Source organism: Lissotriton vulgaris, chromosome 3_1, assembly GCF_964263255.1.
Source record: "Lissotriton vulgaris chromosome 3_1, aLisVul1.2, whole genome shotgun sequence".
In the NCBI taxonomy this organism is placed as follows: Eukaryota; Metazoa; Chordata; class Amphibia; order Caudata; family Salamandridae; genus Lissotriton; species Lissotriton vulgaris.
In genome coordinates, this window is record NC_141689.1 from 408,195,944 (window position 1) to 408,223,935 (window position 27,992).

The following is a 27,992-nucleotide window of genomic DNA, read 5'->3' on the forward strand; positions in this document are numbered from 1 at the left end:
CAATACATCAATTTACAGTAGGGAGAGCATATGCACTTTAGCACTGATCAGCAGATTTAAAGTGCCCAGAGTCATAATATAGCAAACAACAGTTCAGACATAATAGAGGAGGAAGGCAAAAAGTCCAGTGATGACCCTTTAAAAAGGGCCAAGTTTAACAGCCTGGCATGACCAAAAGGCTGTGCTGACTGTTTACCAGCCAGGACAGAAAGTGTGGGTATTGGAGCCTGTGGCCCCAGCAGCTCTCCAAGACAAGTGGAGTAGACCCCAAACTATTGTTGAGCGGAAAAGAAAAGTCACGTATTTGGTTGACCTTGGAACTCCCAGGAGTCCCCACAGGGTGCTTCATGTCAACAGATTGAAACCATATGTTGACAGGGCAGACATAGGCTTGCTCATGGCTACATATGAGGGAGAGGAGGAAAAGAGTTACCCTCTCCCAGACCTGTTTTCTTAGAACCCTGATGTTGGTTCAGTTGATGGTGTAGCCTTGGCAGGTAGCCTCACTGACTAACAGCAGAAGGACAGCAGATAAGTTCTACAGTCCTACAGACATATCTTTTCTCTGACTACCTGGTGCGTGCACTCATGAAGTGGACACTGTGGCCAGTCTGCCTGTTAAAAGTAAGATTTACAGGCAACCTGATAATGTCAGGGACTGTATCAGGACAGAGGTCCAAAAGATGTTGGATTTGGGAGTCATTGAGCCCTCAGAGAGCCCTAGGGCCAGTCGAGTAGTCCTGGTGCCTAACCATCAAACCCATGATGGTAGGAGAGAAATGAGGTTTAGCATGGATTATAGAGGCCTCAATGCTGTCACTAGGACAGATGCCCATTCAATGGATCGTGGAGTGGTGTGGCTCACTGGTTAGAGGCGGCAGACCCGTAAGCAGAGGACGGCCCGGGACCAGGGTTCGATTTCCAACGCAGCAGGCTCGTGGACCAGGGTCAGCGGGCTCGATAATTCTCGAGTCAGGGACCACACTCCAGTCAGGGACCACACTCGGCAACTCTGGGCATTAGCTTGCCTCATCTTCACAACGGCCCCCCCAGACCGCCGGGGATGCTTGGCCGCACCATAGAGATACCCATTAGGGACCATCTCTCAGGGTGAGCCAGGACGGGTTCCCCAGCGGTCGAAGCGCAGAGATACTCCTCCGGGAGTCGATACCTAGCGCTATATAAACCCGCAATTAAATACGCAGGGCAGATGAACTCATTGACAGATTGGCATCTGCCAAGTTTTTGAGCACATTTGACCTGACAGCTGGCTACTGGCAGATCAGCCTAGCTGATGATGCAAAAGCCAAGACAGCATTTTCAACCCCAGAAGGACATTAACAATTTGTTAACCAAGTCCTCCCAGGTCTGGATGACTACTGTGCAGCTTATCTAGATGATATTGCTGTCTTTAGCTCCACTTGGTAAGATCACCTGATCCACCTGAAGAATGTTTTGGAGGCCCTGCAGAAGGCCAGGTTCAACCATTGCAGAGCAAAATCCACACCATAATGGACTGGACTGCTCCAAGCACCCAGACTCAGGTCAGAGCTTTCTTGGGCCTGACTGGGTATTACAGGATATTTTTCAAGGGGTATAGTTCCATAGTGACACCCTTGAATGACTTAACTTCCAAGAAAATGCCAAAGAAAGTTCAGTGGACAGTCAGCTGTCAAAAGGCATTTGATGATCTGAAGCAGTCCATGTGCACTGCTCCTATTCTGCAATGTCCAGACTACTCCAAATAATTCATTGTTCAAACAGATGCTTCTGAGTTGAGGGTAGATGCTGTGCTTTCACAACTGAATAAAGATGGTCAAGACCATCCAGTAGCTTTTATTATCAGAAGGCTGACACCTCGAGAGAAACGTTGGTCAGCTATTGAGAGGGAGGCCTTTGCTGTGGTTTGGGCACTGAAGAAGCTGAGGCCATACTTGTTTGGTACTCACTTCAAGATTCAGACAGACCATAAGCCCCTCTTGTGGCTAAATAAGATGAAGGGTGAAAATCCCAAACTGCTTAGGTGGGCCATTTCCCTACAGGGGATGGACTTTACAGTGGAACATAGACCTGGGACTGACCATGCCAATGCAGATGGACTCTCCAGATGTTTCCACTTAGAACATGAAGACTCAACTGGTCAAGGTTAGTTTAATGTCCCTGCGTTGGGGGGGGGGGGGGGGGTAGGTTGTGTAGGAGAGTAGGGTCTGCTTCCTATGGTCACCCCCACTTTTTGCTGTGATTCTCTGGTTTTTCGACTTTAGCCTGCTAATCAGACCCTCAGCCCAGCTGTTCTCTCTCTAAATTGATACCATGTACTTTAGGTACATACCAGATTGGTTACTGGGTCACTCTTGTGAGCCCCTGTATAGTGTACCATAGGTACCCAGGACATATGTGCCCCTTAGGCCTACCAGGGGCTGCAACATATATTGTGCCACCCCTGGTTTGCCTTCCAAACTGACACCACTGGTCTGTTCACACAGCCTGGGTAAGGTGATGTAATCAACCCTTACTTAGATATAGTATACCTATATCTACCTTTATATATAGACACATATACACCTATAGGCCACTCCTATGGTAGGCCTCGACAATCCTGGAGGCAGAGTGCTTGGTTTTATGTGAGAGGGTTCCCTAGCATGAGCTGAGCTTTCTGCAGCTTTCGGAACCATCTCCTTATAGCTGTTCTATGATATAGCCATACCATATATGCTTAAGTGCATTATAATCCTCGTGGTTAATGCTAACTTTGGTTTGGCTTTATCAAAACATGTCGTGTAAGGTGTCAAACACTTTAGAATACTACCCCCGCCAATTCTGGCAGCGGGGGTAGCATTACACCCTTCTATAGGGAAAAGACTTGTAGCTTACTGCTTTACCCAGTTAAAGTTAAACAGAGTCTGACCTCCTGTTGCGGGACGAAACTCCAGCAGGGGAGGCCCGGAAAACAGGCTTCCAGTCCAAGGAGGTGTGGGCACCTCCCGAGACAGGGTTTTTTTGTATTGGGGCAGGGATGGCTGCATTGAATTAATGCATCTAGACAATGCCTGGGGCACACAAGGTGCTCCATGCATAGCCCGGTTCAAACCAGTTTCTGGGGCACTCCAGCCCTGCTCTGGCACAAAACTGGACAAAGGGAAAGGGGTGTAACCACACCCTTCTCAGGTCCACCCATAGGAGGGACCTAGTCAGGTAATCCAGCCCCCATCCTTAGTATAAGTATAGGAGCTGTGTCCCTGGGACTTTAGATTATCCTGGACGAATCTTTGAAAGACATATCTTTGACCTTCGACATTCCATTCTGACTGGAAGATGGAAGTCATCTCCCTTGTCGTCAAGGAGTGACCACCCTGTGCAAACAGGCACCAACAGCAACTTTGCCGGTCTGCAGTTTCAAGGCTCCCGTCGGAACCCGAAGACTCTGTGACTCAAGAACTAAACTTCCAGACTTCTCTGACCCTAATCCACATCCACAGCAAAGATGAGACCAGTGGCGGACACGAGAGACGTGGGACCGGACATCTTGAACATCCTGCATTTTACTACCTGCACTCCTTTCCTTAAGCCTCAGTAAGTTGTGCATTGGGGTACAAGAAGCCCCAGCCTCGAACACCATTTGCACCGAAGCCCAGGCCCCCACACTCTGCGAGTGTCCCGTGGGCCCCACCTTTGCATTTGAGCTTGATGCTTCTTCCTGGTTCTTTGCCTGTTGGCTAGTGAGCCCCCTGAAGCCGCCATCTTTAATTTACTTTGCTTTCCTGGTTGCTCTAGGTTTGCTCCAGCTTCCCTGAAAAGGAGAAGCGCCACAGACCTTGCTGGTCTGCATCGGCCAATCTTGACATCCTGCGTGGGTTGCAGCTGTCAAGGCTTGTTGGGTCCAATCCGGATACCAACACCGCAGTCCTCTAGATCCATTGTGGGAGAGCTCGAATCCAGCACCTGGTCATCGTTGATGCCTCCTGGACCTCGTGGCTGAAGAGACAAACTCAACTTCTTCACCTTCAAGCACCCGACATCGCCTGGTTCCTTCCTGGTACCTTACTGGTCACTGGCTAGTGACCCAGACTCTGGCCCCTCTGCTTTCAGGTTCCTCACATCACCGATCCACCTCTGGATCCACCCCAACACTTTTCCTCTGGTCGCCTGCAGCACTTCTTTGCAGCTCTCCATAGAAAACGACGACGAAACCCGACACGAAAAGACGCCTATGCTCCCACCAGTGCTCCCATGGGTCTTTACCCTCGTAGTGTCCTAGTTTGAAAGGGTTTCATCCTAGTCGATCCGGAAGTGCCCTTAAATTGCATATTTGTAACTTCTTTGTTTCCCATAGAAAGTCAATGGTAACTCGCGACCGTGTTTAGACACTGCACGCGTCTCCTGTGGGCCTCCTACTTCCTAACCTTTCGTTGTTTAGTGTAGACCCAGGGATTCCACAGGCCCCAGGCCTGCTTTCTAACTCTCACGTGGTACTTATACCACTTTCTTAGTATATGGTTTTTGAGGCCACTAGGGCATAACGTATACAGTGCAACTTATCGTATATTAACTGTGTGACTTGTATTGTATTTTTACCTCTTACCTCATAAAGAGTGCAGAGGGTTTGTGTTTAGATTAAATACATATATATTTGATATATACCTTGTGTGGTGTCCTTTCATTTGGTATTCAAGGGATTATATATGGTAAAACAATTAGCTTAACTGGCCTACTGAAGTCTTAGCCTGAAGACTGCTGGTTCATGCTACCACTAGGATAGCTTTCTATAAGGTTGACTTTACAACCACCATCAATACGGGTCGATTAGACTGGTGCAAGGTGCAAGGTGCCCACTAGAACTAGTGGACATCATATGCCAAGCTAACTTCTCACACTGAGGAAGAAAAATGTAACCCTACGCAGATAAGCACCAACATGCAGAGGACATTACCTTCACTAGAATAAGATTGAGTGCTTGTCCGTCAGCTTAGAAAACGGAAATATGAGGCTCCCTTCTATGTAGAGCCATTTCATATTGTGACCAGAAAAGGACAATGCCCTGGGAAGTCTATCATGTAAGATTCCTTGCATTTCCAACATTTGGCTCATCGCTCGTCAGGCACTGATATCAATGTAGAGACTGGGTCAGAAAGGTCAATTGGAGACCTCCTGGCTGCTGTTGTTCCTATTTCGCCAATGCAGATCATGGACACTACTACTGCCTGTCCTCAGTTTTTGAACAAACGGGCGGGATGTGTTATCAGAGCACCATGAAGACTCATTGAAGAGTTATAATTATATATATATATTGATGGAACTTTTTTGGTTGCTGATGGACTCCGTAGAACTGTGACTTAAGCATTAGAGAATAGTGAAGTGAATTTCAGATTTAAAATGTTGAGTTCAATATTACATACAGAAGAATAAAGATGTGTTATACTAAGCTCCATGTGCAGCGTAGTTATTAGTGGGTACCTGGGCTGGGGAAGACGCTACAGGAATCACCTTCTCTCAGACCTGGAATATCGAATCATACTTGTGATGCCGTAAGAAGACTCTTGAGGCGGAAGCCGGGAGTCAGGGAAAGCAATTGTCTGCATTGCGTGCTATCTGCTTTATTTTGCACCATTTAGTTGATCGCATTACTTATCTGTGTGTTATTTTAAAAACAATCCTTTTCGCCCTATTTTAACCTGCACCATGAGTAAGATCGTAAATCTAAAATTGTGTTACTTTTAATATTCGTCGAGCGCTGTGTTACTGCGCTTTAACTCGAAATCGCGTCCTGCCCCTACCTCCTCCTTTACTTGCCCTGAAAGTCCACGCGCCGCACAGCGGCCGATTAAGGACCCTTGGAACGCTGGACTAGCGTCTACTCATTCCAGGCAGGCGCCATATTGGGCGTACCGCAGGTCAGCAGGCAGTGCTCAGGGCGATTAGGCCCAGCACTACATATAGAGTTGACAGCTGCGGTTCGCGGTGAAAGTAAGAAGACTCTTGAGGCGGAAGCCGGGATTCAGGGAAAGCAATTGTCTGCATTCCGTGCTATCTGCTTTATTTTGCACCATTTAGTTGATAGCATTACTTATCTGTGTGTTATTTTAAAAACAATCCTTTTCACCCTATTTTAACCTGCACCGTTAGTAAGATCGTAAATCTAAAATTGTGTTGCTTTTAATATTTGTCAAGCGCTGTGTTACTGCGCTTTAACTCGAAATAACGCCCTGCCCCTACCTCCTCCTTTACTTGCCCTGAAAGTCCACGTGCCTCACAGCGGCCGATAAAGGGCCCTTGGAACGCTGGACTAGGCTCTACTCATTCCGGGCAGGCGCCATATTAGGTGTACCGCAGGTCAGCAGGCAGTGCTCAGGGCGATTAGGCCCAGCACTACATATAGAGCTAACAGCTGCGGTTTGCGGTGAACGTAAGAAGACTCTTGAGGCGGAAGCCGGGAGTCAGGGAAAGCAATTGTCTGCATTGCGTGCTATCTGCTTTATTTTGCACCATTTAGTTGATCGCATCACTTATCTGTGTGTTATTTTAGAAACAATCCTTTTCACCCTATTTTAACCTGCACCGCGAGTAAGATCGTAAATCTAAAATAGTGTTGCTTTTAATATTCGTCGAGCGCTGTGTTACTGCGCTTTAACTCGAAATTGCGCCCTGCCCCTACCTCCTCCTTTACTTGCCCTGAAAGTCCACGCGCCTCACAGCGGCAAAGTTAAGGGCCCTTGGAACGCTGGACTAGGCTCTACTCATTCCAGGCAAGCGGCATATTGGGCGTACCGCAGGTCAGCAGGCTAGTGCTAGGGGGGGTTAGGCCCAGCACTACAAAATGCCCCTCCCACCTCGGAAGCGCAGCGGACGAGCGTAGCGGGCGCAACGATGGCGCGCCGGTAGTGCACCAAAGGTTAGCCTGTCTGCGCTCGTCCGCGCTAGGCAGAGCTCAGAGCCCAGCAGTATGGTCGCCACTCACCAGCTTCCTCTTGCCTACCCCAAAGAAGCCTTGCTTCTTATGAGAAAGAAGACAGCACCATCTTGTTCTCATTCCATCTCACTCGATGGTTCTTCTACTTACTGTCTCCACTGTCCTTTCAAATTTACTACCAATATTGCTAGCCCATCTTCTACCATGGCTGTTTGCATGGCTCTAGTTAACTGTAGGTCACTTTCTAAACATGCCAAAGAAATCCATAGTTTGTTAGAAGATCTCCAGCTGGACATTTTGTTCCTGACGGAAACCTGGTTAGGACCTAACTCGGATCCAGACATCGTCAGGTCCCTCCCACCGGGCTTCCTCATACAGCATTTAGATCGCCTAAAAGGCAAGGGAGGGGGAATAGCCACATTCTACAGGGATTCTCTCTCCTGCCATTTTCAAGGCAACCCCCTCTCAGAATGTGAAAAAGTTATTTTTACAATTCAAGTGTCCCCATGTAAATCCCTATTGGGCCTTCTTATATATCGCCCCCCGGGCTCCGTAGGTCAATTCTGCAGTTCACTTGTGGAACATTCATCCATGCTGGCTACCATCTACTCCAACTTCATAATTCTAGGAGACCTTAATCTCCCCTTTGATAAGAAGGAAGACCAGCTGGTATCGGATCTCGCCGCAGATCTTGCAACCCACCATCTCCGTTTGGAAAGTCACCTTCCTATCCATATGTTGGGTCATCTTTTAGACCCTATTTTTTCCAACGTCCCTAATCTTTCCATCTCCAGCCCATCCCCGATACCTTGGTCAGACCACCATTTGATATCATTTAGGTGACAGATCCCTACCCCCCTGTCACAGACCTCCACCGAGCAAACCAACACGCCCATGGGCTAAACTGGACCCGGAAATGGAAGTACAATCTGGAGCGCTCCCTTCCACTGTGTGACCCCATAACAGCCGATTCTGAGTTTTCCACGTGGATAGGGAAAACACTGGATATTACTCTGCCGAAAAAATCCGCGTGCGAACCCAGAAGTAAACATTCTTCGCCCTGGTTCACCACAGAAGTACGCCTCCACAAAAAGCTCTCTAAAAATCTGAAAGGGCGTGGAGGAAGGACTTCGACCCTTTAAAAAAGCTAGAATATAAACGCATGATGCTCATCTATAAAAAAGTTCTTAAAACAGCACAGTCCACGTATTTTAATCAAAAAATCTGGTATTTTGCTAATTCTTCCAGGGAGACATTTCAAATTGTAAATAAACTTTAAAAAAATTCCTAATCCTCCTCCTCCCGTGGGCCCTTCGACCAGCCGCTGTAATGAACTCGACGACTTTTTTGATGCCAAGATTTAAAAAATCCTCATTTCTCTCCCATCCCCTCCCCGACACCCTCGATCTTCCCTCCGAGACCCTCGACCCTCAAGCTCTGTCTGAACTCCCTTCTCAGGCCCAGAAGCCCAAACTAGATCGCTTTGCTCCCAAAACCCCTGAGAAGCTTCTATCTGCCCTTCAATCAATTAAAAGCGGATCCCCACTGGATCCTGCTCCTCTAAATATTCTAAAATTAGTCACCCCGACCATTCTGCCTTATTTGGCCCTCCTGATCAATGTCTCAATGTCCCATGGCATGGTGCCAGCTAGTTGGAAAAAGGCTATTGTCAAAGCTCTGATCAAGAAACCTAATCTTGATCCCCAAGAATTAAACAACTTCCGCCCAATCTCCCTACTGCCAGGTGTAAGCAAAATTGCAGCAAAGATAATTAATCATCAGATCTCCGACTAGCTGGAGTCTAATGGCCTACTCAAATCTTCCCAGACGGGTTTTAGACCGGGCCAAAGCACGGAGACTGCAATGGTTGCCGTGGTCGAAGAAGCCAGAAAGATCATGGATGAAGGAGGGTCAGTGGAAGTGATCCTCCTGGACCTTAGCGCGGCCTTTGACACCGTGAACCATTCCACACTGGTTCGCAGGCTCAAGGGTATGGGAATCTCAGGGGTTGCCCTGTCTTGGCTGAACTCCTTTCTGAGCGACCGGTCCTTCCAGGTGGGGGAAGGGAACTTCACTTTCAAAAGCATACCTATACATTGTGGGGTTCCCCAGGGCTCGTCATTGAGTCCAACCCTTTTTAATGTATACATGTCCCGACTGGAGAGGATCGTCACCGCGTCGGGGATTAAGCTACTCACCTACGCGGATGACACCCAGATGGTAGTATCTCTCAGTCAGCAAAACCATCCCTCCCCTGATCTCTATACCTGTCTTGGAGAGATAACCAAATGGATGGATAGATCCCATCTGAAGTTAAACAGCGGAAAGACTGAGATCATGATCCTGGGCAATCAATCCCACTTCCGCCCGGTGTCCCTATGGCCGACATGTATGGGACCTCCTCCAACTCCTAAGAATGAAATCAAGAGCCTGGGGATCTGGTTGGATGAGGGTCTCACCTTCTCCTCCCAAGCCCGGAAAACAGCGGGTACTTGCTATGGTCTCTTACGGACCTCCAGAAAAATCTTACCACTGTTGCCTCCCCAATCCCAAAAACTCCTGATCCAAGGATTATTATTGTCTCGCTTGGATTATGGTAACGCCTTGTACCTCGGAGCCCCTAAAAAGGTGGTCTCACAACTCCAGGTCATGCAAAACACGGAGGCCCGTCTCCTTACGGGTACGCGCAGCCATTGTTCAGCCAAACCCTCCCTTAAGGCTCTCCATTGGCTGCTCATTGAACAAAGAGTGCATTTTAAGGCTTTATGTACCACACACAAAATTTTGCACGAAAAGGCCCCTCCTATCCTGAAGGATCTTATCACGCCCCACACATCCAACAGAGCCCTCCGATCATCTCACCTTCACCTCACCTCAGTACCTAGGATCAAGAGAGCCCGTTCCGGTGGCCGTCTTTTTTCCTATAACGCCTCCAAATTGTGGAACTCTCTCCCACTGGACATTCGGGCTCAACCGAACCTGCTTTCTTTTGGTAAACTTCTCAAGACATGGCTGTTTCCCTAACTCACTTCCCCCCACTTACTTCTTCTTTCACTAGCGCTGGGACGCTTACGGGCAGCCATGCCCTTTACAAATCAGTGAACATAAGCATAAACATAAACATGCCCTTATAGCTACGTTGGTGAGGGGCTACTAAGCTCTTCTGATTCATCTTTAATTCCATTGCAGAAATCAAAAGTTTCCACTTTCCTTTTTTACTGAGACTGCTGCGATACATTTTCTTAAATGTGGCATATGCTCTGACAGAAGGCTGCTTCCTGCCATACTAAATGTAACCTAAACAAATGTGTACCAAAGCACACCCGCTGCAATATCTTCTGCAAAATGCATTCACTTCCTGTCAGATCGTATTTCATGCAACGTTTTTTTTGTTTTTGGACTGGCACCTTCCGGCACAAAAATCTACCAGCGCATGCCCACATATGCCCCTAAACATTGCGCACTAACAGCTATTACAACAGCATGTTGGTGCCATAGTATTTGGCCCTATTACGAGCATGCCAATAAATTGCCATATGTGTGGTATCTCCTTTTACAAAGAAATAGGATAAGGAGGGGCACAGCGAATTTATAAGAGTCCGTTGGAAAGGTATGATGATTCGTGTGCTCTCGAGGGTCGTGGTTCCGTCAAACCACGAGGATTAAATGTAAAGTGGTGTATGCACCGTAATGCAGATACATCCCCTGTAGGAGGCACAACGTAGGAGTTCAAAACAATGATTCAAGTTTTCATTTGAAAGTATTTAATCACATTTAAGTAAAGTTCAATCCTTCGATATTTTCAGTCATATCAGGAATGTTAACATTGCACAGGTGAAGTAGCAGTGCTGCGGGGGGAACGCCTCCGATGCATTTCGGGCCGGTGGCCCTTTTTCAAGGAGCGCTAGAGAGAAGACAAACTACCGTGAGGATATAGAAGTGCAGCGAGAAATGGGTGTTAAGCATTAGAGTGCCGATCAATGGTGGGGGCCAACTTTAAAATAAAGGTGGTGAAGGAAGTGGAGGGTGTCGGGATAGCGTCAGCGCGTGACGAGGGTAACTGGCAGTGAAGGAGTAGGATCGCGGGAAAAGGTGAGCACAGGCGGTGCCGAATGGAACTTACTTCTTAACGCGCGTAGTGAGACTCACTACTTCTGGAAAGTTGAAACGCCTAAAGTGTGTGGCTGCGTGGGGTAAATGAATGAAAGTGGTAGAAAGCAAAGAAGGACTGTAAAGGAAAGTGGTAGAAAGCAAAGAAGGACTGTAAAGGAAAGGGTGCAGAAATCATTGACGGGTGAGGAGAAGAACTGTGGCGGCCATGTTGGAAAGGTGTATAAGATGAGGGAAGTAACAGGGAACAATGCATACCAATAAAGTTAAAACAACAACAATGATGGAAATTAATAGAAATTAAAGATAACAGCTGAATTTGATACGATCATTAAGACCATGGGGTTTAATGGTCTGAAGACGATAAATCCATTCAAGTTCTCTTTGGAGAAGAAATTTGTTCATGTTGATGCCTTCTTTTTTGGTGACTGTTTCAAGGATGATGAATTGAAGTTGAGCGATGGTGTGTCTTGCTTCAGTAAAGTGTGTGGCTATATTGGATTTGTCAAGTTTCAAACGAATGTTAGATTTATGTTCGTTCAAACGAACCTTCATCTTGCGTTCGGTCTTACCGACATATAGCTTCCCACAGGGACATTTCAGGGCATAGATGAGGTTTGAAGTGTCACAGGTGGCGTTGACTGCAAGTTTGATGGGGTGACCTTTCATGGGGTGTCTGATAATATTGCCTTTGATGATGTTGTGGCAATGGCTGCAGTTGAGACATGGTTGAGTGCCATTGAATTTGGTGGGGTGAGTAGAAGTGGTAGAAAGGATTTCTTGAATATTTTTACTCCTGGAGTAAGCAAACAGTGGTGGTTGATTAAAAATGTCCCGAAAGTCTGGGTCCATTTGGAGGATGGGCCAATGTTTGAGGATGATTTTCTTGTACTTGGTACTAGAAGTAGAAAATTTCGAAACGAGGACAATGCGTTGAGCATCTTCTTTTGGTTTTTTGGTGAGACTTTCATGTCTGGAAATTTTGGATACTCTGGATTCTGCCTCTGTGAGAATGGTTTCTGGGTAACCTCGCTGGAGAAAACGTTCATGCATTTCTTTCATGCGTGTGATGGTAGTGTTATCATCAGAGACGATGCGTTTAACTCGCAGCATTTGTGAGAAAGGCATATGTTTTTTGAGGGATCCCTGGTGGAAGCTTGAATAGTGGAGGGTATTGTTGCGGTCGGTTGGTTTCCTGTACAGGTCCGTGCTGAATCCATGAGGGTTAATGATGACGTTGACGTCAAGAAATGAAATCTGTGTGTCACTGATTTCCCACGTCAGTTGAATTCTTTCATCTTTTGTATTCAGTTCCATTAAGGCATGTTGGAGTGACTCTTTGGTGTTTTTCCATACAAGGAAAAGATCGTCGATGTATCGAACGTACATTTTCACGTTATCTTGGAAAATTTGATTGGAGTAGATGTGTGATTGTTCGAAATTGTCCATGTAAATATTTGCATAAGTGGGCGCGACACAGTTGCCCCTTGCCATCCCGGATAACTGTAAGTACCATTTGCGTTCGTTTTCAAAGTAGCTATGGTATAAGGTGTAGGTCATTAATTCCAGAATGAAAGATTGTAGCGGTGGGTCAATGGTACTGTTCAGAAGAGCTGCTTCAATTGCGTCGATACCCCCTGAATGGGGTATGGATGTATATAGGGAATTGACATCTGCAGTGCAGAGGACATATGATTCATGATCTGAAAATTGCATGGTAGAGAGTTTAAGCAGAAAATCTGTCGTGTCTTTGATGTGGCTTTTGGATTTGGCGACAAGCGGTTGCAGGTATTTGTCAATGAATTTTCCGGTGGGTTCGTGAATGGAGCCTCGGGTTGAAACGATCGGTCTGAATGGTGGGTTATGAAGATTTTTATGAATCTTGGGACTCATGTGGATGGTAGGACTTTTGGGGAATTCAAGTAGAAGAAAGTTTTTGGTACGATCTTCGATGATTCCGTTTCGGTGTGCTCTGATGACGATGTTTTGTAGGGTCTTGTGAAACTCCCGGTGGGATTACTATCCAATTGCATGTAGGTGGAGTTATCTTGTATATGCTCATGAAGTCGTTGGATATACAATGAGGAATCTAAGATGACTAGGGCACCGCCCTTGTCAGCTTTGATGCACTTGATCGCTTCATTATTGGCTAGTGATTTGAGGGTGTCACGGTCTTTTTTGGTGAGGTTCTGATGTTTAATTTTTCTGGTGAAATTGAGTTTAGATAGATCGTTGCGAACAAGGTTCTCGAAAAGATCAATGCTTTTATGGCTGCAAAGCGCTTGAAAAGTACTGGTGGGTCGTAATCCCAGTAGTTCATCTGTCGTGGATTTGGGAGTGGGTGGTGAGACGTTGTCAAAAAAATGACGGAGTCTGAGTTTCCTGGTAAACTTGAATGTGCTAACCTCAAGTTCCAAGAGGTTAGTGGAGGTTACAGGAATAAATGAAGTGCCCTTCTCGAGGAGATTGATCTGATGTTGAGGGATGGTGGTATTGGAAATGTTAATTACGAGACGTTCTTTCTGTTCTTTGCCGTGCTGCGTGTGTTGGGAAGATTGGTATCTTTGTCTTTTTCTTTTGGTCTGGCTCCTCCTGGGTCTTCGGTTGGTGTTAGGCCTGATTCTAAAAAATGAACCGCAGTTGATGTGGCGTTCGAGGTATTGGCTTGTTGATCATTAGGTGGAGTTGTTGTAGGTTTGCGGGTGGGTCGGGATGATGAATCACTTGCTGAAGATGAGGTGTCAGATTGAGGATTAGGGGGTCTGTTGCTAATTGTGGAGGAACTTTCTGGCATCCTGAAAGATTTAGAAAATGAAATTAAAGAGGTAGATGATGAATTAAAAAATATGCTTACCCCTGAAGAATTAACCAAAACCCTAGAAGACACCGAGAGTATTCTTGAAAAACATCGCAAGGAAATTCATGAACGCAAGCTAAGAAAGTTCCGAAGAGATACTCTCGACTATAAATTTGACGAGGTATACACCTGGGCCGACATTTACGCCCAACGGCGCCGCAACAGACCCCCTAATCCTCAATCTGACACCTCATCTTCAGCAAGTGATTCATCATCTCGACCCACCCGCAAACCTACAACAACTCCACCTAATGATCAACAAGCCAATACCTCGAACGCCACATCAACTGCGGTTCATTTTTTAGAATCAGGCCTAACACCAACCGAAGACCCAGGAGGAGCCAGACCAAAAGAAAAAGACAAAGATACCAATCTTCCCAACACACGCAGCACGGCAAAGAACAGAAAGAACGTCTCGTAATTAACATTTCCAATACCACCATCCCTCAACATCAGATCAATCTCCTCGAGAAGGGCACTTCATTTATTCCTGTAACCTCCACTAACCTCTTGGAACTTGAGGTTAGCACATTCAAGTTTACCAGGAAACTCAGACTCCGTCATTTTTTTGACAACGTCTTACCACCCACTCCCAAATCCACGACAGATGAACTACTGGGATTACGACCCACCAGTACTTTTCAAGCGCCTTGCAGCCATAAAAGCATTGATCTTTTCGAGAACCTCGTTCGCAACGATCTATCTAAACTCAATTTCACCAGAAAAATTAAACATCAGAACCTCACCAAAAAAGACCGTGACACCCTCAAATCACTAGCCAATAATGAAGCGATCAAGTGCATCAAAGCTGACAAGGGCGGTGCCCTAGTCATCTTAGATTCCTCATTGTATATCCAACGACTTCATGAGCATATACAAGATAACTCCACCTACATGCAATTGGATAGTAATCCCACCCGGGAGTTTCACAAGACCCTACAAAACATCGTCATCAGAGCACACCGAAACGGAATCATCGAAGATCGTACCAAAAACTTTCTTCTACTTGAATTCCCCAAAAGTCCTACCATCCACATGAGTCCCAAGATTCATAAAAATCTTCATAACCCACCATTCAGACCGATCGTTTCAACCCGAGGCTCCATTCACGAACCCACCGGAAAATTCATTGACAAATACCTGCAACCGCTTGTCGCCAAATCCAAAAGCCACATCAAAGACACGACAGATTTTCTGCTTAAACTCTCTACCATGCAATTTTCAGATCATGAATCATATGTCCTCTGCACTGCAGATGTCAATTCCCTATATACATCCATACCCCATTCAGGGGGTATCGACGCAATTGAAGCAGCTCTTCTGAACAGTACCATTGACCCACCGCTACAATCTTTCATTCTGGAATTAATGACCTACACCTTATACCATAGCTACTTTGAAAACGAACGCAAATGGTACTTACAGTTATCCGGGATGGCAATGGGCAACTGTGCCGCGCCCACTTATGCAAATATTTACATGGACAATTTCGAACAATCACACATCTACTCCAATCAAATTTTCCAAGATAACGTGAAAATGTACGTTCGATACATCGACGATCTTTTCCTTGTATGGAAAAACACCAGAGAGTCACTCCAACATGCCTTAATGGAACTGAATACAAAAGATGAAAGAATTCAACTGACGTGGGAAATCAGTGACACACAGATTTCATTTCTTGACGTCAACGTCATCATTAACCCTCATGGATTCAGCACGGACCTGTACAGGAAACCAACCGACCGCAACAATACCCTCCACTATTCAAGCTTCCACCAGGGATCCCTCAAAAAACATATGCCTTTCTCACAAATGCTGCGAGTTAAACGCATCGTCTCTGATGATAACACTACCATCACACGCATGAAAGAAATGCATGAACGTTTTCTCCAGCGAGGTTACCCAGAAACCATTCTCACAGAGGCAGAATCCAGAGTATCCAAAATTTCCAGACATGAAAGTCTCACCAAAAAACCAAAAGAAGATGCTCAACGCATTGTCCTCGTTTCGAAATTTTCTACTTCTAGTACCAAGTACAAGAAAATCATCCTCAAACATTGGCCCATCCTCCAAATGGACCCAGACTTTCGGGACATTTTTAATCAACCACCACTGTTTGCTTACTCCAGGAGTAAAAATATTCAAGAAATCCTTTCTACCACTTCTACTCACCCCACCAAATTCAATGGCACTCAACCATGTCTCAACTGCAGCCATTGCCACAACATCATCAAAGGCAATATTATCAGACACCCCATGAAAGGTCACCCCATCAAACTTGCAGTCAACGCCACCTGTGACACTTCAAACCTCATCTATGCCCTGAAATGTCCCTGTGGGAAGCTATATGTCGGTAAGACCGAACGCAAGATGAAGGTTCGTTTGAACGAACATAAATCTAACATTCGTTTGAAACTTGACAAATCCAATATAGCCACACACTTTACTGAAGCAAGACACACCATCGCTCAACTTCAATTCATCATCCTTGAAACAGTCACCAAAAAAGAAGGCATCAACATGAACAAATTTCTTCTCCAAAGAGAACTTGAATGGATTTATCGTCTTCAGACCATTAAACCCCATGGTCTTAATGATCGTATCGAATTCAGCTGTTATCTTTAATTTCTATTAATTTCCATCATTGTTGTTGTTTTAACTTTATTGGTATGCATTGTTCCCTGTTACTTCCCTCATCTTATACACCTTTCCAACATGGCCGCCACAGTTCTTCTCCTCACCCGTCAATGATTTCTGCACCCTTTCCTTTACAGTCCTTCTTTGCTTTCTACCACTTTCCTTTACAGTCCTTCTTTGCTTTCTACCACTTTCATTCATTTACCCCACGCAGCCACACACTTTAGGCGTTTCAACTTTCCAGAAGTAGTGAGTCTCACTACGCGCGTTAAGAAGTAAGTTCCATTCGGCACCGCCTGTGCTCACCTTTTCCCGCGATCCTACTCCTTCACTGCCAGTTACCCTCGTCACGCGCTGACGCTATCCCGACACCCTCCACTTCCTTCACCACCTTTATTTTAAAGTTGGCCCCCACCATTGATCGGCACTCTAATGCTTAACACCCATTTCTCGCTGCACTTCTATATCCTCACGGTAGTTTGTCTTCTCTCTAGCGCTCCTTGAAAAAGGGCCACCGGCCCGAAATGCATCGGAGGCGTTCTCCCCGCAGCACTGCTACTTCACCTGTGCAATGTTAACATTCCTGATATGACTGAAAATATCGAAGGATTGAACTTTACTTAAATGTGATTAAATACTTTCAAATGAAAACTTGAATCATTGTTTTGAACTCCTACGTTGTGCCTCCTACAGGGGATGTATCTGCATTACGGTGCATACACCACTTTACGTATCTCCTTTTACCGCACATACTACTAGATGTACGAGTTTTGTGATAAATAGAGACTGTCAATAATACAGACAATAGTTACAATGGGGGAAAATATCTGGCAAATACACCAGATCAGATGGATTTGAGTTGGTAAGCATCAAAATCCGGAAGTTATTCTCCAAAAGCCCAATATCGACCACCTCAGTGTTGAAGGTTTACACTGCGATAATTTCAGCATCTAATAGTGGCCAGCGCGTAATCCGGGCCTTATACCTAGTAGTTGAGCAATTTTAAGCAGTTCTTGCACTGTTGTAGAAAGTGGAGCACCTTAATTTGCACCGTTGTTAACGCTTGCACGATAAGCATGTTTCTCCAGTTGATGGTGCTTAATATGTTTTCCAGGACAGAAAAGAAGGACATAAAGTGTGAAAAGTGCAAAGACAATGGGAAATCTACTGCATATTGGAGCGTTTTATATGTGTAGTAGAGTTATTAACAAAAAAGACAATAAATCAAGCTCATTGTCCATTAAGTTACTTAACAAAATTCCAGAGCTGCACACATATTGATTCAGTTATATATCTATGGTATTTCAGAATTTCTTTTCTTGTTTCTTGCCTTTCCTACTTACACTGCAGACTGGAAAGGAAGGAGCACTTGTTATGCTGCTTAGTGAAGATCAGAAAAGGCTGTATAACACCCTTAAAATTCTTACAAAAGCAAAACCCATCAAAGTAATTCCTCCACCTAAGGTAAATTAAGCTTTTAAAATTGCCTTGCATTTTATCAATTGAATCAAAGATTTTCCATAAAAAATGTCGTTTAAAGTGTACACATCTTAAATGTTGTAGGAACGTACATGAAATGATATTTATCAAAATATGTTTTCGATTATTAACTAAGCTACTGTTTAGTATTTGAACTAACAACTATTTCAGCTGGGCATTCAAACGTTTACTGGTCCAATTGGCGCGAATTTCTGTGTTCATTTTGCTACTATTGTCTTTTTTTTAATTGTCTAAATATGTCTGATACGCGCACAAATGCAGATGCCCAGTCTTACACATTACGAAGTCGACTCTTTTCTCCGTTGGTTAGTAAAGCAGCCAAATGATTGATTAACTAAATTGACTTGAAAACTGTTAGGCCGTTTGCTCCTTTATGCTAGGTTATTCGTTTGATTATCTTGCAAACACTATTTTCTAAAGAACTAAAGGAAATATTAAAGGAAATATTATTTTACCATGATGGGCTGGAATGTGAGTGGAGAAAAAATTAGCAGGTTTACTGGAGCTATATTATATCGGTATTAAAAAGGAAACCAATAACAGATAGAGATGAGCCAATAAAGAGTCTTTTACTGAATTAGAGTGCAGAAGCCAAAAGGTCTAGCATGCAGATTTTGGAAAAGAACCACATAAGAATTGACAAAGTCAACAGCCAGGGAAAATAGTGAATTTTTATTGAAAGCATATGTGACAAAAATAAAAAAAGAAAGTCAAAGAAAACATGCCGCCTCTTTGTTGCAGGTATGTGCTTACAGCGGACATTGAAAATATAAATTAGGAAAGTATCCGTTGCATATAATTTTAATAGAACATTTCAATTGTTTCATAGCAGGAAGTCTTCCCTAGAACAGATATGTATGTCCTTTTTTTTTTAGTTGTAATTCACATCACAGGAAAGTATTATTCTTATTGGTGCAAAGATAAAGTACTATTGGCTTTGAACCTGTAGTAACCTCAAGAAATTGTTCACACATTGATGACTATTAAAAAAAAAAAAGATAACCAATGGAAGGAAATAAAATGACAAAGAAAAGTGTTAGCTCACCAATCCTAGCACTAAAGTGCACTTCTTGTTAGGCAAAGGTACACGTGCAGTGAGGGAGAATAGTGGGGCATATTATCAAGCCTATGCGCTAAAATTATCGCCGCTTTATCGGCCGAAAACGGCCGATAAAGCGGCGATAATGGGCTTGATAATATGCTCTGTGGAATTCCAATCGAAGCACATGTTAGATGTCTTCACATCTAACATGTGCTTCGATTGGAATTCCATAGAGCATATTATCAAGCCCATTATCGCCGCTTTATCGGCCGTTTTCGGCCGATAAAGCGGCGATAATTTTAGCGCATAGGCTTGATAATATGCCCCAGTGTCCCTCACTGTACAAGAGAGCTAATGGCTGAAATGGGCTCGTTGTATGCTGTAGAAGGCAGATGCAAAATGTGAAAAACAGACCAAGGGATAGAGAGAAATGATCCAAAGCTCCTCAGTGAATGATTATATTTTTAAATTAAATGAGGCTGACCAACTGTATAAACATCAATGCCTACATAAATTCTACAACTTTTCTTGGCCATCCCTGTTGCCTCAGAAGGAGCGACCTGCCAGAAGTGGCAATTTTAGGCTCTGTAGCTCCCTGCAGAGGTAATAAGAAAGAAGGTGGAGGGGACTTTCCTCACTGATCCCTAGAATGAGGAAACAGCATAGGAGCGCAGCCGGATGTATGACGTTACAACGCATACTTTTACCACGCATGCCTTTATAACGCGGTTTTTACAACGCATGCCTTTACAACGCATAGCGCTTTGGGGTGCTGGATAGTGAAAAGTTCAATTTACTATTCCAACTCCAGTCCCCGTGGACACTAGGGAAGGTGTTGGATAGTAAATTAAACGTATTCCCTATCCTAGAGCTCCCCCCAGCGCAATGCGTTGTAATGGTTTGCGTTGTAATGACTGCGTTGTAATGGTAGTGCGTTGTAAAAGTTTCGTTGTAAAGGTTGTATACCCACCCAGATCAGACTGGCCTGGAAGAGCTTGGGAGCAGTGCAGCTAGCACCATAAGAGCCAGCTATGTTAAATCATTGTGTGACATCCTGTTTCAGGTCTGGGAGCAATGTACTCACTAGGAGGAAGTCCTTGAATGTGACACATCACAGATGTAGCACTCCTTCATGTATGTGTGGCGCTAAATAATACAAAGGGCGGGGGTGTGGCTTGGCTGGCTGCAAGATGGCCGCACTTTGAGTGGATTGTGTGGGCCAAGCTTCCTAACCCGCCATTATCCTGCAGACATTTGGGTCTTACCTGACTACAACCGGCATTTCCTGACTCAGGATCCTCAGTTGTCCAGAATGCTGCCATTCCGATCTCCTGGAGGCGATCCTGGACCAAGGAACCCTGCTCCGATGTCGGCGCCAACTTGGGTCCCCGGGCCGACCGGGCCCAACCTTCCTCCACTGTGTCCCGAGTATGGCTGCTCAGGCTCCCTGCTGCCCGCTAGAGGACGTGGGTCCTGGCGTGGCATGATCCAGTGAGTGGTGCAGTTGTGTAAGGGGCCTCTGGCGGGGTGGGATCTTGCAGGCTGTACCGCCCAGCCCGGGCCGCTGCCGCTGTGGTCCCATCATCCTGATGGGATAATTATCCTCCATCATCCTCCATGCGGCTGTGTCGCATGGAGGCTGAGCGTTTCTGGGCCGGGCGACGGGAGCGGTGAGCCCCCACTGCTCCCTGCTGACGGGGCTACTGATCGCTGCGCGTCCCCCCCGGTCTCTCACCTGCAGTGTTGCTGGCGGCGTCCACACCTCCGATATGCCTCTGCCTCTCCTGACTGCAGTCTGCGGTACGCGGGCGTTTGCCACAGTGGAGGCCTACCTTTCCCTGACTGCCTGGCCCTGGAGTGATTACTGCTGTGATCAGACTTGCCCCGGAGGGCTCCTTACTTGCTGCGATTCTGTGCCTGCTATTTGGGCGGGCATGTGAGTTGGCCATCGGCCCTGGTGCACTTCATCGGCCTAGTTTGCCGCATCCAGGCCTCCGCCATTAGCACCTGATACTGCTGGGGCTCCTATCTCCCCGTCTGCCTTGCACCTCCCCTGCTACTCACCCCCAGAGCGGGGGCCTGTTCATCTAGCTCAGCCCTGCCTGCTCTACTTGGGGCCATGCCGCATTGGCCTGCACCTTGGCATGGTGTGTTCTTGCCCCAGGGTTCCTTCATCAATGGGATTGCATCCTTTCAATCTGCACTGCCGTCCATTACTCCACCAGGATTTCTCAATTACCCACGCGACCCCGCAGCCTCCGGCTCGGCGTTGGGGCCTACATGCTTGGGGTCCACCCGGCCTCCCTTGGTGCCTTCTACTCTTGTATGGCGCTTCGCGGGTGGGACATTCACTGGTGTTATTGCTTCCTAAGACACTTATCACCATTTTTCTCCCCCACTGCCCCTCCTGGTCTAGCTCAGCTTGGTGGCGAGGGGAGGCCCATTAGTCGCACTACTTCCTGCAGCGCACCAGGGTTACTCCAATGCTCCTCTGTTGCTCGGTGAGGCCCGTGGTCTGCCATGGGGAGGACGGATCCGAAGCAGCCAAAAAGTACATTTGAGCAACGGAGGTCGACGCCGGCTCGGACACTGGTGACTCTGCCCCATTATGGATGCGCCTCCGGTTCGCAACAATGATTTAAAGGCAATCTAGCTTGATGTGAATTGTACAGTCACTGGTATCAATGCTCAACTGGATAAGCTCTTCCGCCCGCCTGACCTCACTTAAGGCTCGAGTGATTCCCACGACAATCGCCTCCTCCACGTCGAGTCTGGGGTCTTGGATGTCGAGAATGACACCACACAAGATCACCAGAAACTGCTGCAGATGGACAAGATTTTGGCGGTCATCCGTGAGAAAAATTAGGATTATAAGGCGCGCTCCCGCCAGAGCAATCTCCGCATTACTGGTGTTCCAGAATCCACCAACATCGCTCGAATGGAGGACTTCGTGGAGCAACTGGTCAAGAAACTCTTCAGCGATGTTCTTTCATCAGTTTTTATTGTTGAACGCGCACATCGCTCCATTGGTCCTCGTCCGGGCCCAGGGCTTCCACCTCACCCCATCATCGCAAAAATCCTCAACTTCAGAGACCGGGACGTTATCCTGCGTGCAGCACGCGACAGGGGCAAAATCACTCATCAAGGCAACTCGCTGTCTTTTTACCTGAATTGCACTCTTACTGTTCAGGCCGTCTGGCGGAAGTTCTTCCACGTGAAGAGAATCCTCCAAAAACACGAGGTCTCCTATTCACTGGCCTACCCGGCAAATTTGAGAGTCCGGCAGGGTGCTAAACTGCTGGTGTTCCCTGACCCCAGGGATGCCCTAGCATTTGCAGAGAAACTTGACAAATCATCACGTTCATCTCCTTCCAGCTCTCAGCTCGCAGATACTGGACGCCTCTGTGATAGTGACTGAAATGTTGTATCTAGTGAACTATTTGCTCTTCTAAATAATGTCTGATGTTCCTTAAGCTTGGCCACCCTGCTTCCCTTTTCAAATGTTGTTCTGCTTCTTCCCAGTTGTGGGATCCTGGGGTGGGTTCGGGTGGTATCTCAGCCTGTTTGGGGGGTTGGAGTCGGTGTGGGATTGTGGGTTTTCTTTGCTTTGATTTGGGGATGTTGGGATGGGACTGCTGGGTGGTGGTTACAATTACTTTGTACTCAGCCTCACTTTTGCAAATCCCAATTCATGTTTTGAGGATGGTTGGGTGGGAAGGGAGGTGGGGTTGGGGTGGGGTGGGTGGTGCAGTGGGTTTGCCCCATGTTACAATGGGGTTGGGGCTCTGATATTCTGTGTTTACTGGTCCTCTTGACTTTGCTCTTCGATTTGCTTGGGTGAGGTATTCGGGGGGAGTTTGGGCGACAGGAGCAGATATTGCTGCCTGCACCTCACCTACCTTTTTATTTGGGCACCCCCCTGAATTATAGTTCACCAAGGGTTCTGTGCTGTGGGTGGGCTTGGGGTGTGGGTTTGGGGGTCTGTGGGATTGCCCCCCATTTCACTGGGGTCTGGGTTTCGATGTTTCGTTTTTCATGTTTGCTTATAATCAGATTGCATCTCTTTACTGTTACTCCTGTCTTCCTCTGCTTCTGGAAAATATATGCAAAACAACAGTTGATGGACAAAATGCAGAACAATGTCGTACATTCACCCTAGTACAGAGATCTGGGCCTAAATCCATCGTTTTTTTGCACTCCACACCAGCCCAGTTTAGACATGGCCATATGCAAATCAGCCTTGACCCTGTGCCTCAAGGGAACAGTCCAGCCCGAACTGCCAAGCCATGTCTTTCCTAGACCGGAATCAAGCATCCTAGGACCGGTTTCTGGCTATCAGCCGTCTTCAGCCAGGATAGCTTGACTCCAGTGGTGTGGAGAGCATGGGACTCACGTCTGAGCATACCCATCCCACTCGGGGTGACAAATTGCAAAACAACAGTTGATGGACAGAATGCAGAACAATGTCATACATTCACCCCAGTACAGAGATCCGGGCCTAAATCCATCGTTTTTTTGCACTCCACACCACCCCAGTTCAGACATGACCATATGCAAATCAGCCTTGACTCTGTGCCTCAAGGGAACAGTCCAGCCCAAACTGCCAAGCCATGTCTTTCCTGGACCGGAATCAAGCATCCTAGGACCGGTTTCTGGCTATCGGCCGTCTTCAGCCAGGATAGCTTGACTCCAGTGGTGTGGAGAGCATGGGACTCACGTCTGAGCATACCCATCCCACTCGGGGTGACAAAATGAAAAACAACAGTTGATGGACAGAATGCAGAACAATGTCATACATTCACCCCAGTACAGAGATCTGGGCCTAAATCCATCGTTTTTTTGCACTCCACACCACCCCAGTTCAGACATGGCCATATGCAAATCAGCCTTGACCCTGTGCCTCAAGGGGACAGTCCAGCCCAAACTGCCAAGCCATGTCTTTCCTGGACCGGAATCAAACATCCTAGGACCCATTTCTGGCTATCAGCCGTCTTCAGCCAGGATAGCTAGACTCCAGTGGTGTGGATAGCATGGGACTCACGTCTGAGCATACTCATAACACTCGGGGTGACAAAATGCAAAACAACAATTGATGGACAGAATGCAGAACAATTTCATACATTCACCCCAGTACAGAGATCTGGGCCTAAATCCATCGTTTTTTTGCACTCCATACCATCCCAGTTCAGACATGGCCATATGCAAATCAGCCTTGACCCTGTGACTCAAGGGAACAGTCCAGCCCGAACTGCCAAGCCATGTCTTTCCTGGACCGGAATCAAGCATCCTAGGATCAGTTTCTGGCTATCAGCCATCTTCAGCCAGGATAGCTTGACTCCAGTGGTGTGGAGAGAATGGGACTCACGTGTGAGCATACCCATCCCACTCGGGTGACAAAATGCAAAACAACAGTTGATGGACAGAATGCAGAACAATGTCATACATTCACCCCAGTACAGAGATTTGGGCCTAAATCCATCGTTTTTTTTCACTCCACACCAACCCAGTTCAGACATGGCCATATGCAAATCCGCCTTGACACTGTGTCTCAAGGGAATAGTCCAGCCCGAACTGCCAAGCCATGTCTTTCCTGGACCGGAATCAAGCATCCTAGGACCAGTTTCTGGCTATCAGCCGTCTTCAGGAAAATATATGACATTCCTCTCTGTTCAATGACACAGTGTTTTCCCTTCTTCCTTGGTACCTGCGCACCACGGGGTTCCCATGTGGACTCGGCCTGCCTATATACCTAGCTCCTAACCTGCCCAAGAGTTTGCTGGCGACAACCGGTCTGCTTCCTGCGCGTTCTACGCCCTGGAGCCACTGCTCGCCAATCGGTGTCATCTGTTATCTATCCTATACGCTCAGAGACACATCGCTCCCACATACAGTAATACATGACTGACACCGTTTGTTGGACCTGGAACATCTGTGGTCTTAACGATCATCGAAAAGCCAGGTTCATCCACTCTCACCTACAGCGACATAAGGTAGACATTTGCCTGCCTCAAGAAACACATCTTCTGCCCGCAACCTCCTTCAGACTCCGGTCGCGCTATTGGGGAGAATCACACTTCTCGTTCTATTCCACATATGCGCGGGGGGTTCCCATTCTGATACGTAGGAGCCTCCCCTGGCAGACTCTGCAGGTACTCACGGATCCTGAAGGTAGATATGTGATTTTGCATGGCGTCCTATTGTCTCAGCCCTTGACGATCGGCGCGGTGTACGGTTTAAACTCGGATGATCCTGAATTTTTTTTACTAATGTAAAGCACCTTATTTCATCCCTCGGCCCGGCTGCTCTTCTCTGGGGGCGGGGGGGGGTCGATATTAATGTTACCCTTTCGGCAGCATTGGACCGTTCGGGCCCTCATTCCTCCCACCCCTGCGTTACCAGCCTGCTCCAGTCTTTACTGACTGACAATTCGCTGTACGACGCCTGGCTCCATCTGTGACCTGATGCCCGCAAGGGCACCTGCGTCACAGGGGCTCGGGCTGCTGGTCATGCATTGATCTTTGGATTACTTCCAGGAATGTCCTCACTTGGCTCACATCAGCTACCCTTATGGCGCGCACCTTTTCGGACCATGCTCCGGTTCAGGTCTCTCTCTGTCTCCCTCACTCCCCCTTCTTTTGTCTTTTGTGCCGAGATCCAAACAGTTATTACAAACTCAATGTGGACTCTGCTTCTGTCCTGTGGGAGGGTTTCAACACAGTTATTCAGGGCAAGTGCATCTCTACTCCAAAACGAAAGAGGAAGTGTAGAGGAATTGATAGAATCACCCTCCTTACAGATCTAGTTAAACAAAAAGATTCTATCAGAGTGTGTAGGTGATAATTTTTAATACTAGGGTTTTTTGAAAGTTTTAAGTGTAGTGTTAGGCTCTTCCTCAGGTTGGTGAGACGAAGGCACTATGCGCTTTTAAAATACCCCTCACACACTAAGAATCCCTTAGTGTCATGCTTCATCATTGGGGTCTTCCCGTCCCTCTACGGGGCGGGGCGTGCTACGACCTACGAATTACGTGGGAGCACTGTTTTCGTGATGAAAGACTATATGTTAGTGCAGTGTTGGTGTTATCATTGAAGTGTAGGGACCTAATGATGTGAGTAAAAATATAAAAAATTCCCTGGATAGTAGAAAAAATATTTTATTCGCTTCCCTAGCTGGGAATGTTAAAAAGGGGTTGTGTGGTAGAGCTATTAGCTAGCTACCAGGTCGACATGTTTCACAGGCAGTCCCCTACTGTCTGCTCATCAGGCAGTTTTAATGCAGCTTAAATATTCATGCATTAGTTAATTTTTTTAAACAATGGTACCATGGACAAAATGAGGACGCTGTGAACTATGTGCCACATTTGTATGTGTTTATAGTCTTCCCTTTTTTTCCTTTTCTCTTACAGAGACCAATGTGTCAGCTTTTTCAAAACATTTTTGGGAAATTTTACCACGCTTCACTTGGGGCCAACTCATGCCCCAAAGCACAAACTGACAGCTTATCTTGGCTATCAGTTTGTAGGACTCCAGGCAAACTTTAGAACTGAGTACCTTCTAGTAGGGACCATCAGAGGTCCTGATGAGCAGACAGTAGGGGACTGCCTGTGAAATATGTCGACCTTGTAGCTAGCTAATAGCTCTACCACACAACCCCTTTTTAACATTCCCAGCTAGGGAAGCGAATAAAATATTTTTTCTACTAGCCAGGGAATTTTTAATATTTTTACTCACATCATTAGGTCCCTACACTTCACTGATAACACCAACACTGCACTAACACATAGTCTTTCATCACGAAAACAGTGCTCACACGTAATTCGTAGGTCGTAACACACCCCGCCCTGTAGAGGGACGAGAAGACCCCAATGATGAAGCATGACACTAAGGGATTCTTAGTGTGTGAGGGGTATTTTAAAAGCACATAGTGCCTTCATCTCACCAACCTGAGGAAGAGCCTAACACTACACTTAAAACTTTCAAAAAACCCTAGTATTAAAAATTATCACCTACACACTTTGATAGAATCTTTTTGTTTAACAAGTGCATCTCTAAACAGGCTGGGGTCCTTCGTTCCATTTGCACCTCTTTAGACAAGCTGGAAGCCGAAATTAAGGCTCTGGACGCCGCTCAAGTAGCCCACCCTGGTCCAGAGAATCTTGCACTTCTACGACAATAGCACACTGCATTCACTGAAGAAGCTGACAGAGAGCTCGCCTTCCTGGGCAGAGAGGCTCTTGGCCGCCGTTTTGGAGAGGTTGATCGGCCCAGAAAGATTTTGGCAAACCTTCTTTGCCCCCGCGCTGCGTCGTACATCATTGCCCTTAGCGATGGTGGCCCTGCCAAAACCACTTCTCCCGAGGAAATCAAGACTTATTTTACGGACTGTTATTCACACCTTTACACCGCTGGTTCCCCCCCCATTGTGCGAGGCCTACAAGCAATATTTCAACATCATCGCTTTGGTATTTTTGGAGGAATGTCATCGGAAATATTTAGACGAGCCCTTCACTAAGGAGGAGATACTGGCTGCTATTAATAGCCTACCCAGTGATAAGGCCCCCGGTTTGGATGGTCAACCAGCCTCTTTTTATAAAACTTTTGCCTTCTTTCTAGAACCATACTTGGCTGCCATGTACAACGTATACTTTGATTATGGCCTCTTCCCTCCTACCCTCCGTGAGGCAATGATTATGCTGCTACTCAAGCCCGACAAACCAGCTGACAGTCGTGACTCATACCGCCCCTCTCCCTCATAAATATAGATAAAAAATCTTTGCTAAGTTGGTGGCCTCCCGCCTTCTCTTCCTCATGCCCATCATTTCTCTCCCGGACCAGCCTGGCTTCATCCCTGGTGGCGCCACCTCACATAATCTTAGGACGATTTTCGCGGTCCTCCACCAGATCAACCCCAGTCTTCCCGCTTTGGCAGCCCTTCTC

General features: G+C 46.5%; 1 protein-coding gene across 1 annotated transcript in view; it reads left to right on the forward strand.

Annotated features, from left to right (window-relative positions):
* Positions 1-27,992, forward strand: part of LOC147726518 (sodium channel protein 1 brain-like) — a 653,937-nt gene that overhangs the window by 247,041 nt on the left and 378,904 nt on the right. Inside the window, exon 7 of the mRNA XM_086963477.1 lies at positions 17,865-17,978. Within this exon, the coding sequence (XP_086819603.1) occupies positions 17,865-17,978 (114 nt within the window). The remainder of the gene's footprint in view (positions 1-17,864; positions 17,979-27,992) is intronic.